Genomic DNA, 19,944 nt, shown 5'->3' with positions numbered 1-19,944 from the left:
GCAGAGGGCCTCCACCTTTACTGCACATGGCAGACATCTACCTCTTTTCCTCTCACACGTTCCTTATTCTTTATTCTACCACCCTGCCTCCCTTCTATCACTCTCGCTTGCCCCCATTACATTGATCATACTGTTTTTGTCAAATTTCCTTACCAAAAACATCATGTAGTTGTCTCCCTCTCTTTCTATTTGTTTCCTATTACACCAACCCTTTCATTTTTATCATGCTGGATCCCTTCTAATACTCAATCTTCTGTTATCCTCTCTTTTCCATCACTTCTCTCAGTTATGAAGATTTCATTCAATCTCCTTACCAACAACCATCACGTAGCTGTCAATTACTCTTTTTCAATCTCTCTCTCTCTCTCTCTCAAATACTTCCTCCTTCTATCACACTCTTGGAGACAATACAGGGAAGAGAGTACTCTTTTTAGTCTTGCCAGAGCATGAACAAACAGCAAACAACATAGAGTAGAGAGGTCTTTACTCGAGAAGCATAAATCAGTGAACAGCAACAGAAGAATGATAAGTAGGGAAAAAACAACAATTATTTTGGATGGAACTTTCTACTAGCAGCTATTAAACTACAACAAAAATCAACAAATATAAACAGACTACTTACATTGTTGTGACATTTGGGGCCTCCCGGAAAGTTCAGATTAGCTGAAAATAATTAAAATATTTTGTAATTAATTATATAAAATATAAATCATTTTTTCTCTTTCTTTCTTTCTCTCTCATACACATATACATTCATGTATGTATGCATATGTATGTACATTATGTATAAAATTGCTGTCATCCATACATAAAGGCTTGGTCTTTACAGGTGGCACGTACAAAGTACTCAGCACCCTCTGTGAAGTGGTTGGTGTTAGGAAGGTCATCCAGTTGCGAAAATCATACTACAACAGACAACTGGAGTCTGGACAGCTCCCCAGTTTGCCATCTCCTACTGAATTGTCCAACCCATACCAGCATGGAAAACAGACGTTAAGCAATGATGATGGTGGTGGTGGTGGTGATAGGCAGTGAGAAAGAGTACTCAATACCATATTTGGTTGCTTTATTCTTTTCTTGATGATTAACAATACAACCAACGGTTTCATGTAGAAACTTTCAAAATGTTTCAAGCATTCCACTTAGCCTCCATGCTAGGTGAGACTACATGTGATTACACAAGATTCTACAGGACTTCAAAACGTTGCTTTGGTTATTAAATAACAGATAAGGGGGGGGGGGGAGTAACTCATATAAACTTCTTTAATTGTTTTTTTTTCCCTTGCATTGGCCTCGTAAACATGTCGAGAGAATAGTTGGGCATAAGAGGTATCAGAAGTAGCATGCAAGGGAGAAGATGCTATGCGTATGAATGAGGGCAGCTGATTAATGAAGAGCCAACTGATAAATGTGGATGGAACCTGTGAAAGAAGACCCAAGATGTGCAATGAAGTGGTAAAGAATAACCTCCAGATAATAAACTTCATGGAGAAGATAACAAAGAACTGAGTTGGTTATCAGTTTGCTGTGCTCAAAAAGACCCGTTTGTCTAAACAAAAATGAGGCACCAAAAACAAATCACTCATGACTATTCCCCTGCACTAATCAGTCCTTAATGAATCCACACACACAAACACATACATACACACACACACACACATATATATATATATATATATACACTCACGGAGTGGTTGGCGTTAGGAAGGGCATCCAGCCGTAGAAACACTGCCAAATCTGACTGGGCCTGATGAAGCCTTCCGGCTTCACAGACCCCAGTTAAACCGTCCAACCCATGCTAGCATGGAAAACGAACGCTAAATGATGATGATGATGATGATGATGATGAACTCGCCTTATACACACACACACCCTCCCAAAACTCACCTTGTCAGTCACTTGGTGACCTCACTAAGGCTGGTGTCATATAAAAAGCACTTAGTACTCTTTGTAAAGTGGTTGGCATTAGGAAGGGCTTCCAGCCACAGAAACTATGCCAAAGCAAGCATTGGAGCTTGGGGCACCAATTTGTTAACACTAAAATCATGAACACACACACACAGCTTGCCTCCTCCATCACTTTGGTCTGTTTCTCTCTTCAGGCTAATACCGTTTTTTTTATAATTTCTAATATCACTTTACATTAAAAATTCTAGTAATTAATTCATGTACACAGATTGTAATTAATACAAAGTTGTGGTGGAGGGTTGTATAAGAGACTAGACATACATTTGGAAGTATGTACTTTTGGAAGTATGTACTACAAATTTCAAGTAAAACTTCCAGATATGAATAAAAGAACACTTTTATAATTCAGACAACTTTCAAAGACAAATATGGCACACTTTTCTCATTGCAAAATCATTAATCAGAATAATCAAGCTGAGAGTTAAGCTCATGTTCAATTGATATTATATATAATCCACAAAGTCTGGTACAAGAATTTTTTTACAAGAATTTTTGCAGGTACAATGTATTACCATTTTATTTCTTGAAATTTTCAGTTAACATAGTTTAATTCTTACTCTTTACTCTTTTACTTGTTTCAGTAATTTTGACTGCGGCCATGCTGGAGCACCGCCTTTAGTCGAGCAAATCGACCCCGGGACTTATTCTTTGTAAGCCCAGTACTTATTCTATCAGTCTCTTTTGCCGAACCGCTAAGTGACGGGGACGTAAACACACTAGCATCGGTTGTCAAGCAATGCTAGGGGGACAAACACAGACACACAAACACACACACACACAACATATATATATATATATATATATATATACGACAGGCTTCTTTCAGTTTCCGTCTACCAAATCCACTCACAAGGCATTGGTCAGCCCGGGGCTATAGTAGAAGACACTTGCCCAAGATGCCACGCAGTGGGACTGAACCCGGAACCTTGTTTAACATTTAACCAAAGTAAAAAGATAACTCATCTACATACTCTGATCTTAACATGGGACCCTTCAACCGTGGGGGCCCCCTTGTAACCACAGGGGTTGCAGAGGCTTAGCAATGGCCCTGGAAATAGATATGGGTTAGTGACAAAAAGGGGCATCCAGCCATAGAAAATCCACCTCAATAAATTCCATCTGACCCATACCAGCATGAAAAAATGGATGTTAAAACAATGTTAATGGTGATGAATATACACAACACGAAGTTAACTCAGAGTCAGCTGCTTGCATCTCCATCATTAAGTGTTGAACACAACCATAGCCAAGACATTTAACTCTTAGCAGGTCAGTCCATCTCACTTTACATAAATATCCACTCCACTTCTACCATCTACATGACAGATGGGCTCTGTTTCCTAGGCTGTTCTATATGTAGATATAAATTAATGTTCTTCTTTCCGACCAAACACAAAATCAACCAATAACAAGTTTATCTTCATCGCATCATCGATGTTGTCTCTAATTTTCAATGGTTTATGAGTAGGAAGAAAAAAAATGTTTATGACATCTAATCTTCCTCCTCGCTGCTTCTCCACTCTACCACCATTATTTTGATTTAATGGGCCCTGCCAAAATCTGCTGAATATATACTGAATACACACGCACGCATGCACTCATGAAAATATGTATATATATATATATATATATATATATATATATATAGAGAGAGAGAGAGAGAGAGAGAGAGAGATAATATATGTAATGTGTATATGTATATACATGTGTGTAAAAATATGCAGGCTTATATATATATATATATTACACACACACACACATGCAAATACGTACATACATATGTACATTTGTATACATACATATATATATGTGTGTGTATGTATGTATACACATGCAAATATGTACAAACATATGTACGTTTATATCTACACCACACACACACACACACATATATATATATATGCACATACATATGTAAATATTTGCGTGTGAGTGTGTATATCAATATATATATATATATATATATATATATATATATATATACACATATATGCACATGTGTGCTTAAATAAATATATAAATACTTATATATGCATGTGTGTGTATTCATATATATATATTTATCACACACACATATATACACATATGCACACAGAAATAAATGTGCAGACTTCTCTCTGCAAGACTTAAAAATCAGTCAGTAAACGAAGATTCTTTCCATCACACCATCAATGTTTGCTTTGACTTTCGATGGTCTGTGAGCACGCAAAGAGATATTAGAATATCCACTCCGTGTCTCTCTTCCGCCATTACACTTTAGACTGTCTATCAGAATCTGCTATCTATATATAAACTTCATTGTCTTTCTGAAACGCAAAAACCAATCAATAAAACAACTTCTTAAACTTCACACCATCAATGTTGTCTCTAATTTTTCAATGGTCTACCAACTCAAAACTCAAAAAAAAAAAGAAGACGTGGACGAGAGCCATTTTTTATTTTTTTTTTAACAATACTAAACAAAACAAAAAAAAATTTGTGGAATTCTTTTATCCTTTTACTTGTTTCAGTCATTTTGACTGTGGCCATGCTGGAGCACCACCTTTTAATCAAAGAAATCGATCCCTGGACTTATCCTTTGCAAGCCTAGTACTTATTCCATCGGTCTCTTTTGCCAAACCGCTAAGTTACGGGGATATAAACACACCAACATCGGTTGTCAAGCAATGGTGGAGAGACGAACAAACAGATATATATATATATATATATATATCTTTTTTTAATAATTTTGATATATATTTAAAATAATATAAATTAATTAATCTTATGTATTGGCTTAAGTTTTTCATTGTATGATTTGCCTAATAGTGGTTTTATCTCTAATTTAATATAATATATATATATGTGTGTGTGTGTGTGTGTGTGTGTGTGTGTGTGTGTGTATGCTTTTATTTGTTTCAGTCACCAGTTTTAGTTGAGTAAATCAACCCCAGGACTTATTCTTTGTAAGCCTAGTACTTATTCTAGCACACATGCGGTTTCAGGTTCAGTCCCAATTCACATCCTCTGGGGCAAATATCTTCTACTATAGCCCTAGGATGACTGATGCCTTATGAGGGATTTGGTGGATAGAAATCTGTGAAAGTCCACCATGCACCTACTTGATCAATACACAGCTTACAGCCAATTCTCACTTAGGCAACCATGACATACTCACACTTCAAGTTGCATTTAAAGTCAGAATTTAAACACGAATTCTACTTGAGATCTAATTGTATACATCTATTATCTTACATCACTTGGCATCGGATTACCCACAATTTATATACAGACATATATATATATATATTATCATTTAACATCCGTTTTCCATGCTGGCATGGGTTGAACAGTTCAAGTGGCGTCTGGGAAATCAGGAGTTTGCACCAAGCTCCAGTCTGATCTGGCTATGTTTCTACAGCTGGATGCCCTTCCTAATGCCAATGACTCCGAGAATGTAGTGGGTGCTTTTTACGTGCCATCGGCACAGGGGCCAGAGGAGGCTAGCAATGACCATGATCAGTTGGTGGTTTTTACATGCCACCAGCACAGAAACCAGTCAAAGCAGAACTGGCATTGGCCACGTTTGGATGGTGCTTTTTACATGCCACTGGCATGGGGATCACAACTACAATTTCCATTTATATATATATATATATATACATTATTACGTTTATATATTTGTTTTGCAAGATTCTTGATGTGAAATTGTGTGTTGAAACAGATGTTGCTGTATTTAGGAATGGTCATGTTGCCAGTTTAGCCAATAAAAACACATGCACTATATACTTGGTGTTAATTTGCTTCAGCTTTATTTATTTTTTACATTAATCTTAATCTTATTTCGGCCAGAGTTCTTTTGACACACTTCTGTGACCTCATCAGTGGTCCTTTGCTTTCTTCTTTCTTATTTGTGTGTCTCTCCTTACTAATGGTCAGCGATTTTGTATTTTGTATTCCTATTGTATGTATCTTTATTTGTGCATGCATATACACCCATGTGTGTCTATGTTTATTTAGTGTAGGGGGGGAAGTGCCTGTAATATTTGTATCTCCTGTTTATACATGTTCGTGTAATTTGTTTTTTTTTATTTTGTTCATGTGTTTACACCTACTTATTATTATTTTTTATTGTATTTAGTTAAATTAATTTTTTTTTGTTAATGTATATAGTTATTTACTTCCATTTGTTTATCTGTGTATTTTATTATATATATATATATATATATATATTAATATAAATAATATATAAATATATGCATATATACATACATATATGTACATACCTACATCTATATGTATATATACATGCATATATTGGTACAGGACATCAAAAAAGCATAGAACACAATGAGAAACGAAAACATAAAAACAAAAACATGGAAACGAACTATTTTTCAAACAACGAAAAAACAGAGTACAAGACATACAACACAAGGAATACTCTCCTTCTTCAGTTGTCCATGTTTCGTCTACTCCACGTTTCGGTGGTAAGGACAAGACGTGACTTCGTTATACATGTATATACATACATATATATATATATACATGTATATACAGATATATATATACATGTATATACATTTATATATATACATGTATATACATTTATATATACATGTATATACATATATATATACATATATACACATATATAAATATATACATTTATATATACATGTATATACATATATATATACACAAACATATATATATATACATACATACACACACACACACACACATATATACATACATATATATATATATGCCAGCATGAAAGGCAGACGTTAACTGATGATGATATGTACAATATATATATATATATATATATAATATAATTCGAGACAAAACCACTATTTTAAAACCAAACAAGGAAAGACTTAATCAATACATAAAATTTTAATATAAATTAAATAAACCGCCACTACAAATGTTTCATGTCTGCTCCGACAATCTTCAGGTGGATTTTCGATCTTCTAATCAGTTTGGTTTTAAAATAGTGGTTTTGTCTCGAATTATATTATATAATATTTTACTATAAAATTGGATTTAACCCTAAATCTGATTTTTCCCTGTAATTTTGGATTCATTCCCTAATATTTATTATATATATATATATATATATATATATATACATGTTGTATATAGATATATATATATATATATATGTATGTATGTATATACTTACTATGTTCTATATCTATTCAATGGGGAGAGCATAAAAGAGAGGCACAAACTAAATTTCAATAATGAGAGAATTAATTATCTAATGAGTCAAGTTGTCAGGTCACAGACTGTAGCAGCAAAACTGAGAAAAGAAAAACATGCAAACCAAAACACAAAAGTAATAAAAAGAAAAAAAAAAGATGAAAACCATAAAAAAATGGAAAGCTAAGCAGCAAATTTGCTGGACATTATTTACCTCCATAATGTATGAGCCATTTGAGACAATCAACACTATTATTTGTCACTGCAGTATAGACAGCTGTCCGACCACTGCTATCTAATTGGTTAACATTTGCCAACTCGTCTCCTTCCAGTAGACACTGCATCAACTCACTGTTGTTGTAGATGGCTGCCTGATGTATCATCTGGCCAGGCCATTCATCCAGGCCGGCGCAGGGGGTATCGGAGTTATTCACTTCGCTGGACATCTTTTCAGCGTGGCTACCACTGAAACATAAGAGAAAGAATATCGATATTACAATGTCTGTCTGTCTGTCTATAATGCGAAAACATCAACAACAACAAACACATTACATTATTTACATTTGACGGACATCTGTCCTCATCGTGTTTGTTGTTAACACAATGTTTCGGCTGATATACCTATTTCTTTATTACCCACAAGGGGCTAAACAAAGAGGGGACAAACAAGGACAGACATAGGTATTAAGTCGATTACATCGACCCCAGTGCATAACTGGTACTTAATTTATCGACCCCGAAAGGATGAAAGGCAAAGTCGACCTCGGCGGAATTTGAACTCAGAACGTAACAGCAGACAAAATACGGCTACGCATTTCGCCCGGCGTGCTAACGGTTCTGCCAGCTCGCCGCCTTTTTCGGCTGATATACCCTCCAGCCTTCATCAGCTGTCTTGGGGAAATTTCGAACATGGGTTCTCATTCCTAAGGTATTTTTCGATGTTGTTATCATTATTATTACTATTATTATAATTATTATCATTATTCAGGTCACTACCTGAAATCGAACTTGGAATCTTGGGGTTAGTAGCCCATGCTCTTCACCACTATGCCATATGCTTATGGACAAATATCTGTCAAATGTAAATAATGTACATAATTCCTCATCTCTTAAATATAGAACTGAACAAACACACTGACAACAGCTACAACATCAGCATTAACAACAGATAACGGTAAAGGTAATGTTTTCTTCTTGAACTGTGCCAGGCTCATAAGGGCCAGTTTCCCAATTTCAATGGCGGAGATAGTCCCCACCTGGACGGGAAGATAGTCCATCGGAGGATTACTCCCTTTTTGCCAGCTGAGTGGACTGGAGCAACATGAAATGAAAGGTTTTGCTCAAGAACATAATGTGACACCCAGTCCAGGAACCGAAACCACAATCTTACAATCAAGAATCCAACACCCTTAACCACTATGCCACATTCAACAATAGTTACAATCAACAAATTCAACATCAACAACAACCGCCAAGGGAGCCTTTATATGATTGCTCAACTGGCAAGAAATAGCAACCAAATCTCCTTCAAATGAAGCTTTATCATATCAAAAGAGAAAGGACATCTTTAGGAAGACAGGATGTTCATAACTTGAGTGTTTTTACCATAGTTCTGCCAATCAGGGCTGGCCTGGGGTTAAATAGGGATAGCAATAAAACCACACCCAACAGTAAAGACACAAGCCAATAATGAGGCCTCCATATAGCAACAAACAATCAAATAATTAGTAATAATTAGTAATAATTTAAGGAGATTTGGTTACTAATTTGAATAGACTAAACGGCTACGCAATGTGTATGTATATGTATGTGTGCGTGTATGTGTGTGTGTATGGTATGTGTACGTGTGTATGTATGTGTGTATTGTGTATGTATGTATTTGTAAATGTATATGTATGTGTATGTATAATGTATGTGCATATGTATGCGTGTATGTGCATGTATGTATGTGTAAGTGTATATGTATGTGTATATATAATGTATGTGCATATGTATATGCATCTATGTATGTGTGTATGCATGTGTGTATATGTGTATGTATGAGTATATATGTGTGTGTGTGTATGTATATATATATGTGTGTAAAATAATTTCATAAAAATTAAAAGTCTAATACTGTATACTCGTACTCATAGTTTTAAATATAAAAAGTGTGTCATCTTCAATAGAATTTCTTAATTTGTCATACGTATATATTTTACCTAACATTTTAATTGCCAGCATCAATACCCGGTACGCATTTAAGATATAGGTAGGGTAGGGTAGGGTATTAAGATATTTTAAATGAAGAGGGTGGTCAATGTGGAAGGAGAAGTGGCTAAAGGGTGGGGGGAGCAATGCAGAAGGAGAAGTGGCTAAAAGGGGTCGATGGTCAAAAAAGTTTGGCGACCCCTGGTTTAGACTTATCTCTCAGAGAAGGAAATGCCAAAATAACCCGCACCTCGTTGCAAAACCAAAGATCTTGTTCTTATTTGTTCCTGGACTTCTTGGCTTTGGAGGTGAGAATCTTATCAGTGTTATGCAAGTTTATAGAACATCATCATCATCATCATCGTTTGAGTGAGGACTGGCGAGCCAGATGGCTGCACCAGGCTCCAATCTGATCTGGCAGAGTTTCTACAGAGTTTCTGGATGCCCTTCCTAACACCAATGCCAGTAAATAGTTTAATCTTGTTATTTTTCAGACTAAACTAACAATATACTAAACTATACATGAGGTAAGGAATAGTAGGTTTGAGAGGAAATTACATGATTAGAGGAAAAGGCAGTTTAAAGTTAGGGAATATTATGGTACAGGCGCAGGAGTGGCTGTGTGGTAAGTAGCTTGCTAACCAACCACATGATTCTGGGTTCAGTCCCACTGCATGGCATCTTGGGCAAGTGCCTTCTGCTATAGCCCTGGGCCGACCAATGCCTTGTGAGTGGATTTGGTAGACGGAAACTGAAAGAAGCCTGTCGTATATGTGTGTGTGTGTGTGTTTGTGTGTTTGTGTTTGTCCCCCTAGCATTGCTTGACAACCGATGCTGGTGTGTTTACGTCCCCGTCACTTAGCGGTTCGGCAAAAGAGACCGATAGAATAAGTACTAGGCTTACAAAGAATAAGTCCCGGGGTTGATTTGCTCGACTAAAGGCGGTGCTCCAGCATGGACGCAGTCAAATGACTGAAACAAGTAAAAGAGTAAAAGAGAGAGAGAGTACACGTAATATTATTGTTCCAAATTCATGGTAATCTCATACTTTTTTATTAAGATTAATTGCCTCAAAGCTTACAGGAGATATCAACTGAAAGCTTTCAGGGTTTATTCTATTTACATATAGTAAACATGCCCAAATGAACTCATCCCAAAATATTCGTTTGGTCAATTGTACCTTCAAATGATGACATCTGAGGAAGCAAATGGACTATAGGATTATTATTACATACTTCTATATATTACAGTATATATTCTCTTTTACTCTCTTTTACTTGTTTCAGTCATTTGACTGCGGCCATGCTGGAGCACCACCTTTAATCGAGCAACTCGACCCCGGGACTTATTCTTTTGTAAACCCAGTACTTATTCTATCGGTCTCTTTTTGCCAAACCGCTAAGTAACGGGGACATAAACACACCAGCATCGGTTGTCAAGCAATGCTAGGGGGACAAACACACTCACACAAACACACACATGCATATATATATATATATATATATATATATACGATGGGCTTCTTTCAGTTTCCGTCTATCAAATCCACTCACAAGGCTTTGGTTGGCCCGAGGCTATAGTAGAAGACACTTGCCCAAGGTGCCACGCAGTGGGATCGAACCCAGAACCATGTGGTTGGTAAGCAAGCTACTTACCACACAGCCACTCCTATGAAATGTTTAACATGTATGAGATATGGAATAAAAATATAGTGTTTAGGGAAACAAATTGTAATGTCAATTTGACTTCTCCTTTCCTTATTTAAATTATTACTTTTATTATTCACTCTGTGGGGCTTATATTAAGCCTACTGGCTCTTAACTTGGAGCTGTGTAGTGGTCACCTTTATATCGATTAAAGTCCAACTCTATTAAATTTATTTGTGCCATTTGAGGCTCCTTCAACAATTTGTAAAAGATTTTCTTGTGATCCAAACTTAAGTGAGTTGTTTATGTGTTAAGGTGTCATTTACTTTCACTTTCAGTACTGCATTGCAGATAACCATTGTGTTTAGCATTTAGGACAAGAAACTTTGTCAGGAAAGGCCACACTTGTCTGTGAGCTGGCAACTACAATGTGTGTGCGCGTGTGCATGCAAGTGTGTGTGTGAGTGTGCATGCAAGTGTGTGTTATCAATGGAGTAGTAACTCAGAATAAGAGCTGACCCAATTTAGAAGGGATTCTTTGGTCCTGTCACAGAAAACCTAAAACCAGTGGCACAATTAAATACACACAATCGAGGTTCTCACTAGGAAAATACTTTAGAGCAGAAAGGAGTCCTACGAAAGAAAGAGCAAAGAGAAGCTAGCTGTATCAGACCAGTAGATGTTGTTGTTTAATCGATAGTTCAATGTTGACCAAGCTGCGTTATGATTGAAGGGGTTCTAGCCATGACCATCCTGTCTTCTGGAATACATTTTCTAATGTTATCATTTTTTAAGTTGTTGAAATATGAATTTGAAGGAGACTTAATAGCTATTTCCTGCAGGTCAAGTAGCAATGCAGAAACTCTCTTATCACAGCAAACATAAAGCTTATATGAACACTGAAGGACTTGTGATGTCATTTGAAGGATACCAGACACAGAAAGTAAATGGCAGAACCATTAAAGCATCAGTTTAACATGCCTTTCAGGATTTGTTCTTGCTTTTTAAACAGTGGTGCTCCAGTATGACCGCAGCTTTCAACCTGAAACTAGTCAGGGTTAAGAGTAAGACAGTTTAACCCTTTAGTGTTCAGATTATTCTGTCAAATGTGATGTTTGTTTATTTAAAATGGTTTGAGTTAATCCTGCATTATCTTGTAGTTTAGAGATTTCAGTGATGTGATTTTTTAGTTTTAGAATGGACATGGTAGGGCTGAGGTGAGAGGCAAGATCTGGTCAGTTTCAATATAAAACAGGTTAAATATTTTGGCCGGATATGGCCGGTTTGAATGCTAAAGGGTTAAGGCAGTCAACAGCAAACTGAGACCCAGAGAACTTTCTAAATAGCAGAAATTTTTTTTAGTAGAGTGGCCCACCTGACGATGAGTTACATCTCATGCAGGCTGCTTCTCAAAAAGGGCTGCCCTTGCCTGGTTTAGAGCAAAAACAAGCAAACTGACACCGTTGCTGTTCAGCCCAAGGTCAGTTTGAACAAGCCAAAACTGACAGTACACTATTCCAGCTATGACCATCATCTCTTTTGTTCTCAACGAGAACAACATTAACATGCCCCGACTGGCCCCCGTGCCGGTGGCACGTAAAAGCACCATCCGTTCGTGTCCGTTGCCAGCCTCGCCTGGCCCCGTGCCAGTGGCACGTAAAAGCACCATCCGTTCGTGGCCATTTGCCAGCTCCATCTGGCACCTGTGTGGGTGGCACGTAAAAAGCACCCACTACACTCATGGAGTGGTTGGCATTAGGAAGGGCATCCAGCCGCAGAAACACTGCCAGATCAGACTGGGCCTGATGCAGCCTTCTGGCTTCACAGACCCCAGTTGAACCGTCCAACCCATACCAGCATGGAAAGCGGACGCTAAACGATGATGATGATGATGATGATCCTCACATTTTTTTAATGTTTTCTCATCCCATTCCTGGCTTTTTTTTTGGGGGGGATATCTACAACAGTAGAACCTTCTGTTCCTTGAAGCTGGTTAATCTCATACTGCCACTACTCAGGCATTCTTGACACACTTATCCCTCCTACTGTTAATCATTTGGTACTCTTCACTCAAGCCAGACTCGGTATCAATTGCCATTCTACATACTTCCTCCTCAGAATACCTCTCCCTTGACATTTTGTACTGTAGCAAGATTCAAAACTGGAGTAGTGGTTAAGAGCACGGGCTACTAATCCCAAGATTCTAAGTTTAATTCCAGGCAGTGACCTGAATAATAATAATAATAATAATAATAATAACGATAATAATAATGATGATAATAAGAATAATAATAATAATGATAACATTGAAAAATACCTTAGGAGTGAGAACCCAGGTTCGAAATTTCCCCAGGACACCTGAATCAACGAATTGTCAAGTTAAAATCACAGCTTAATAACAGATTTTTCATGTGATCAGCTGAGTTATAGACAAACCAATAGTGAGACATTACATGATAGATCATTTTAGAACCCTCCAGAATATTCTCTTAACAAGACTTACAAAGAGTCATGTTTCGAGTGCCAATCTTTAGTTTATGGCCACCCACAGCAAACCACATACTCATTTTGCTGCTTTTAATAGTAACTAGCAGTATCGCCCGGCGTTGCTCGGGTTTGTAAGGGAAATAACTATATAAGCATTTTTAGAGAGTTACTTCCCTTATAGATGCCAATTGGGGCTTTCTTAGCCATTTCTGTTTTGGTGTCTTCAAGCCATGAAGTCGTTCTAAAAGAACGCTGGTCTCCTTGACAACGCTTTACGACGTTGATTTCCTTACACTCCCTTCCCCACAGGTGCAGGTGTGAGCGTGGACGCCAACTCCGCCGCCATCGACACACGAAAAAATATGCATGAAAATGGAATAAAAAATGATGTTAAATTATTTTTTAAATCGTAGACTCATCGTAGATGCGCGCTAATACCCAGACGGGCTCGATATGAATCACGACTATAAGATACCCGAATTTGGTTAAACTGCACCGCAAAATGTGGGAGTAGTTAGGAATCTAAATCGAAGGGGACAGACACTCACACAACTACAGTTTTATATATATAGATTGTGAAGGCCTGTTGAGGCAAGTGAAAATCAAAATGAAATCAAAACAAATCAAATCAAATCAAATCAAAACAAATCAAAATAGATGAACATTAATGGAATTGTATCTTGTGGTACCAGTGCCGGTGGCACACAAGAAAACCATCCGAACGTGGCCGTAGCCAGTACCGCACGTAACAAACACCATCCGATCGTGGCCGTTCGCCAGCCTCATCTGGCACCTGTGTCGGTGGCACATAAAAACACCATCCGAAGACCCGGCAAGACTAGTCAGGCCATAACCTGTGGCCCCTACCTGGGACGTAGTCAGTCCACCTGTGCATACCTTCCTTCTTGTGACACTTGTGAAGACCTGTTGAGGCAAGTGAAAATCAAATCAAATCAAAACAATCAAAATAGATGAACATCAATGGAATTGTATCTTGTGGTACCAGTGCCGGTGGCACGTGGCACACAAGAAAACCATCCGAACGTGGCCGTAGCCAGTACCGCATCGACTGGCCTCCGTGCTGTGGGCACGTAACAAACACCATCCGATCGTGGCCGTTTGCCAGCCTCATCTGGCACCTGTGTCGGTGGCACATAAAAACACCATCCGAGCGTGGCCGTCTGCCAGCCTCGTCTGGCACCTGTGTCGGTGGCACATAAAAAACACCATCCGAGCGTGGCCGTTTGCCAGCCTCGTCTGGCACCTGTGTCGCCTGGCACATAAAATCACCCACTACACTCTCGGAGTGGTTGGCATTAGGAAGGGCATCCAGCTGTAGAAACACTGCCAGATCTGACTGGACTGGTGCAGCTTTCGGGCTCCCCAGACCCCAGTTGAACCGTCCAACCCATGCTAGCATGGAAAGCGGACGTAAAATGATGATGATGATGATGATGATGATGATTATCACAGCTCTTACTCAACCTCAATATGCCGCTATTGTTCAACAGCATGAACTTAAAGTGTATATTTTCTCCTTACCTGGCATCTTTCTCTTTTACCCTTTTACTTGTTTCAGTCATTTGACTGCGGCTGTGCTGGAGCACCACCTTTAGTCAAGCAAATCGACCCTAGGACTTATTCTCTGTAAGCCTAGTACTTATTCTATCAGTCTCTTTGGCCAAACTACTAAGTTACGAGGACGTAAACACACCATCAGTTGTCAAGCGATGGTGGTGGGACAAACACAGATACAAACATATACATATATATATATATGTTGAGACCCCTTCGGTTATGACTGACCATGGGATTGCCCCTAGAAAGTTACCCTTCCAGGCACAAGTCCGGGCAAGGTTGTTTATGGAAGACCAGCAGTCACCCATGCATACAGGCCTCCCCTCTCCAGGCCACCACTGTTATCCAAGGGAAAGGCAAAAGCCGATATAGCTTGGCACCTGTAACATCGCAACTCATTTCTACAGCTGAGTGAACTGGAGCAACGTGAAATAAAGTGTCTTGCTCAAGAACATAACACGCAGCCCGGTCTGGGATTCGAACTCACAACCTTACGGTATATATATATAAAAAGATCTATCTGAAGTTAGCCGTTGCCAGCGCTGCCTCAACTGGCCTCCATGCCAGTGGCACGTAAAAGGCACTCACTACACTCACAGAGTGGTTGGCGTTAGGAAGGGCATTGAGCTGTAGAAACACTGCCAGATCAGACTGGTGCCTGATGTAGCCTTCTGGCTCCCCAGACCCTGGTCGAACCGTCCAACCCATGCTAGCATGGAAAACAGACGTTAAACAATGATGATGATGATATATACAATGGGCTCCTTTCAATTTCTATCTACCAAATTCACTCACAAGTCTTTGGTCGGCCCGAGGCTATTGTAGAAGACACTTGCCCAAAGAACCACACAGTGGGACTGAACCCAGAACCATGTGGTTGAGAAGCAAACTACTTACCACACAGCCACTTCTGCACTTATTACTTACAGAACTTTTTTCAATCAACTATTTCATCATCATCATCATCATCATTTAGCGTCCGTTTTCCATGCTAGCATGGGTTGGACGGTTTAACTGGGGTCTGTGAAGCCGGAAGGCTTCATCAGGCCCAGTCAGATTTGGCAGTGTTTCTACGGCTGGATGCCCTTCCTAACGCCAACCACTCCGCGAGTGTAGTGGGTGTTTTTTACGTGCCACCTGCACAGGTGCCAGACAGAGCTGGCGAACGGCCACGAACGGATGGTGTTTTTACGTGTCACCGGCACGGGGCCAGACAGAGCTGGCAAACGGCCACGAACGGATGGTGCTTTTACGTGTCACCTGCACGGGGGCCAGAGTTATATATTATAATAGTGTAAGAGTTATATATTATAATAGTCTTTCCAGTGTGTAAACTTTGTTGCTGCAGTTTCTAATTCATGACCAACACGAAAATTATGAAATAAGATTCTGTTACTTGTTCACAGATGTTGTGCATTCATTATTCACAGCCTGATTCCAACTCATATCTACCAGCAACACATGTCTTCATCCTTTGTCTATTGTTGCAACCATCAGCCACACCATTGTGGCACTTCTTCATTCAAAAAGAACATTAACTAAATTAATCTCGCTGGACTTAAAGGGCCTGCAAAAGCTATGAACATAGCTCCTTCCTTCAGACCAGACAAATAAAGGGGCAGTGGGGAAGACAGCAGAGCGTGATTTGAGGGAGATTTTGGTTGTTATTTCTAGAAGCAACTTGAGTAAATGCAAATGTAGTGAGATTACTCTAATCCACATCAGCCAATCCAGTTTTAATTCTCAAATGAAACCATACATTTGCTTTACAACACTTATCTTATTGGAGAAAGCTTAAAGAAATTTTCCCACATCCTCCTCATCTCTCTGCTCCTCTGCTACCAAAATGACTAGTCAAAAAAACTGAAGACGAAAAAACATGAAAAAAAGCAATCGATGTTCTAAGATGTTTGTGAGTCAACAGGATTAGCGAAGCACCAAACTAGATATCTTCATGGTATTTAGGGTGATGAGTGACAAGAACAGTTATGAGAAGGATTAGATTCCTGGCAGTATTTAATGCCAATTCCTTTTAGATGCTGAGCAGAAATCTCACTCATGTCTGTTTTGCTTTTCATCCCATGAGAAGGGGAAGGGATGTAGTAAATCGAGTACCAGTGATACACTGGGGTATGAGTTATATTATTGTACCCACGGGCATATAGCATAGTGGTTAAGAGCGCGGGCTACTAACCCTAAGATTCCAAGTTCGATTCCAGGCAGTGACCTATGATGAAGGCTGGAGGGTATATCAGCTGAAATGTTGCATTAACAACAAACAAGATGAGGACAAATATCCGTCAAATATAAATAATGTAAATAATGTATATTGTACCCTTCCCTCAAAATTTATGGCCTTCTATCAATGTATTTCATATTTTCTTTAACTTCAACTGGTTTCGCTCATGGGCTGTGACCATGCTGGAGCACTGCCTTGAAGGGTTTTAGTTAAATCAACCCCAGTATTTGTCTTTTAAGCCTGACACTTATTCCATCAGTCCCTTACAAACCAACATCAGTTGTCAAGCTGTTATGGGGGATACCCACATACATGCACACATAATTGATAATGACAGAAGCAGACTTAATACCAAATAGCAAATAAACAGTATTCTATGTTCTAACAACATCCACTTTTAGTGAGAGTTAAATATTATCTTATATATCATCATCATCATTGTTTAACATCCGCCTTCCATGCTGGCATGGGTTGGACGGTTTGACAGGAGCTGGCTAGACAGGAGCCCGCACCATGCTTCTGTGTCTGTTTTGGCATGGTTTTTACAGCTGGATGCCCTTCCTAATACCAACCACCCAGCAGAGTGGACTCAGTGCTTTTTACGTGGCACAAGCACAGGCAAAGGTCTGTTTTGCTATGGTTTTTACAGCTGGATGCCCTTCCAAATGCCAACCACTTTGGAGTGTGGACTGGATGCATTTTGCATGGCATCAACACTGGCAGGGTCACCAAATAACTTGGAGGAGGAAGACAAAGATCCTTCAAGAGGAGAGGGGGCATTAGAGGGGGTGATTTTGTGTCAGACAGACAGATATACATACACACACACACACACACACACACACACACACACACAATGGGCTTCTTTTAGTTTCTGCCAAACAAATCCATTCACAAGGCTTTGGTCAGTCTGAGACTGGAAAAGGCATTGACTGAACCTGGAACCATATGGTTGGGAAAGTTTAGCAGAAAAGTTAGACCATCAGACAAAATGACCTGAGGACACTTGTCTAAGCTCTATGCCGAGAGTTCAAATCACACTAAGGTCACCTTTATCTTTCATGCCTCCAGGATCAATAAAATAAAATACCAGTCATATACCAGGGGCAATTTTATTTAATCAAATAACTTCCCTCCCTCTCAAATTTCAGATCTTGTGTCTATGTTAGAAACAATAATTTAGATCTCTCCCTTTTTCTCTTTTACTTGTTTCAGTCATTTCACTGTGACCAAGCTGGAGCACCACCTTTAGTCGAACAAATCAACCCCAGGACTTATTCTTTGGAAGCCTAGTACTTATTCTATCAGTCTCTTTTGCTGAACTGCTAAGTTACGGGGACATAAACATACGAACATCAGTTGTCAAGCAATGATGCGAGGACAGACAGAGACACACATAAATATATACATCATCATCATCATCATTTAACGTCCGCTTTCCATGCTAGCATGGGTTGGACGATTTGACTGAGGTCTGGCAAACCAGACTCTAATCTGATCTGGCAGAGTTTCTACAGCTGGATGCCCTTCCTAACGCCAACCACTCTGAGAGTGTAGTGGGTGCTTTTACATGTCACTGGCACGAGGGCCAGTTAGGTGGTACTGGCAATGGCCACGCTCAAATGGCGCTTTTTATGTGCCACCTGCACAGAAACCAGTCCAGCCGCACTGGCAACGATCTCGCTATATATATATATATATATATATGATAAGCTTCTTTCAGTTTCTGTGTACCAAATCTGCTCACAAGGCTTTGGTCAGCCCGAGGCTATAGTAGAAGACACCTGCCCAAGGTGCCACGCAGCGGAACTGAACCTGGAACCATGTGGTCAGGAAGCAAGCTCCTTACCACACAGCCACTCTCTTCTCTCCCTTTCTCTCTATCTCCTTCATTTCTTCTCTCTCAGTGAGCTGGGTTCATATCCCATCATGGCTAACTTCACCTTCCAACCTCTGGTTTCCTTAACTCCACTTCCACCCAGACTTCGAGATGCCATTAAACAGAATCTATCCACTTTGTTACAAACATTCCAGCTAGGTACCCGATCTGAGGCTAACTGCCCCTATTTCCAACTGGTGACCAGTTTTCAAGGTCCCTGCAAAAAGATCATGCCACACTGCTCTAAACGTAAAAAAAAAAAAAAACTGACCCCTTTAAATAAATACCAGTGATAAACCAAGGTCAATTAAGCTGACTATACACAGCCTCACAGGGGAAAATAAATAAATTTAGTCTTGCACAAAGTCTAAAGAAATCAAGATCAAAGCAACAGCAGAGAGGCAGATACACACACACACACATACATACACACACACACACACACACACACATTCACACGCACACACACACACACACACACACACGCACACAGGCAGATAGAGGCAAGCAGACAGAATAAATAAATAAATAAATAAATAAATCTTGCAAGATTTGTCATTACAATCAAGATTTCATGATTGAAAACTGGTTGAAAGGGGGATGCGGAGGGGGAGGGGCGACAGGGCGGGGAGGGAAAAGGGTGGCAGGAAGGGGAGTAGTGGTAGGAAAGGGAGGGGAGGGCAGCAGGAGGAGAAAAGGGTTGCAAGGAGGGTTGCAAAGAGGAGTAGTATAGTAGAGGATAAGGAAACCATTATCTTTGCTGTTGT

General features: G+C 39.2%; 1 protein-coding gene across 3 annotated transcripts in view; it reads right to left on the bottom strand.

Moving 5' to 3' along the window:
* LOC115220350 (leucine-rich repeat serine/threonine-protein kinase 1-like) overlaps positions 1 to 19,944 on the bottom strand; it is a 235,349-nt gene that overhangs the window by 183,344 nt on the left and 32,061 nt on the right. For all 3 annotated transcript variants that reach the window (XM_036509925.1, XM_036509926.1, XM_029790458.2), the window contains exons 2-3: positions 7,373 to 7,623; positions 623 to 663 (exon numbers count right to left, since the gene is read on the bottom strand). In XM_036509925.1, the coding sequence (XP_036365818.1) occupies positions 623 to 663; positions 7,373 to 7,604 (273 nt within the window). In that variant the 5' untranslated portion in view covers positions 7,605 to 7,623. The remainder of the gene's footprint in view (positions 1 to 622; positions 664 to 7,372; positions 7,624 to 19,944) is intronic.

The sequence above is a fragment of the Octopus sinensis genome, linkage group LG16, assembly GCF_006345805.1.
Source record: "Octopus sinensis linkage group LG16, ASM634580v1, whole genome shotgun sequence".
NCBI lineage: Eukaryota > Metazoa > Mollusca > Cephalopoda > Octopoda > Octopodidae > Octopus > Octopus sinensis.
The sequence above is the reverse complement of the archived record's forward strand: the minus strand, read 5'-3'. Positions and strand labels throughout refer to the sequence as shown.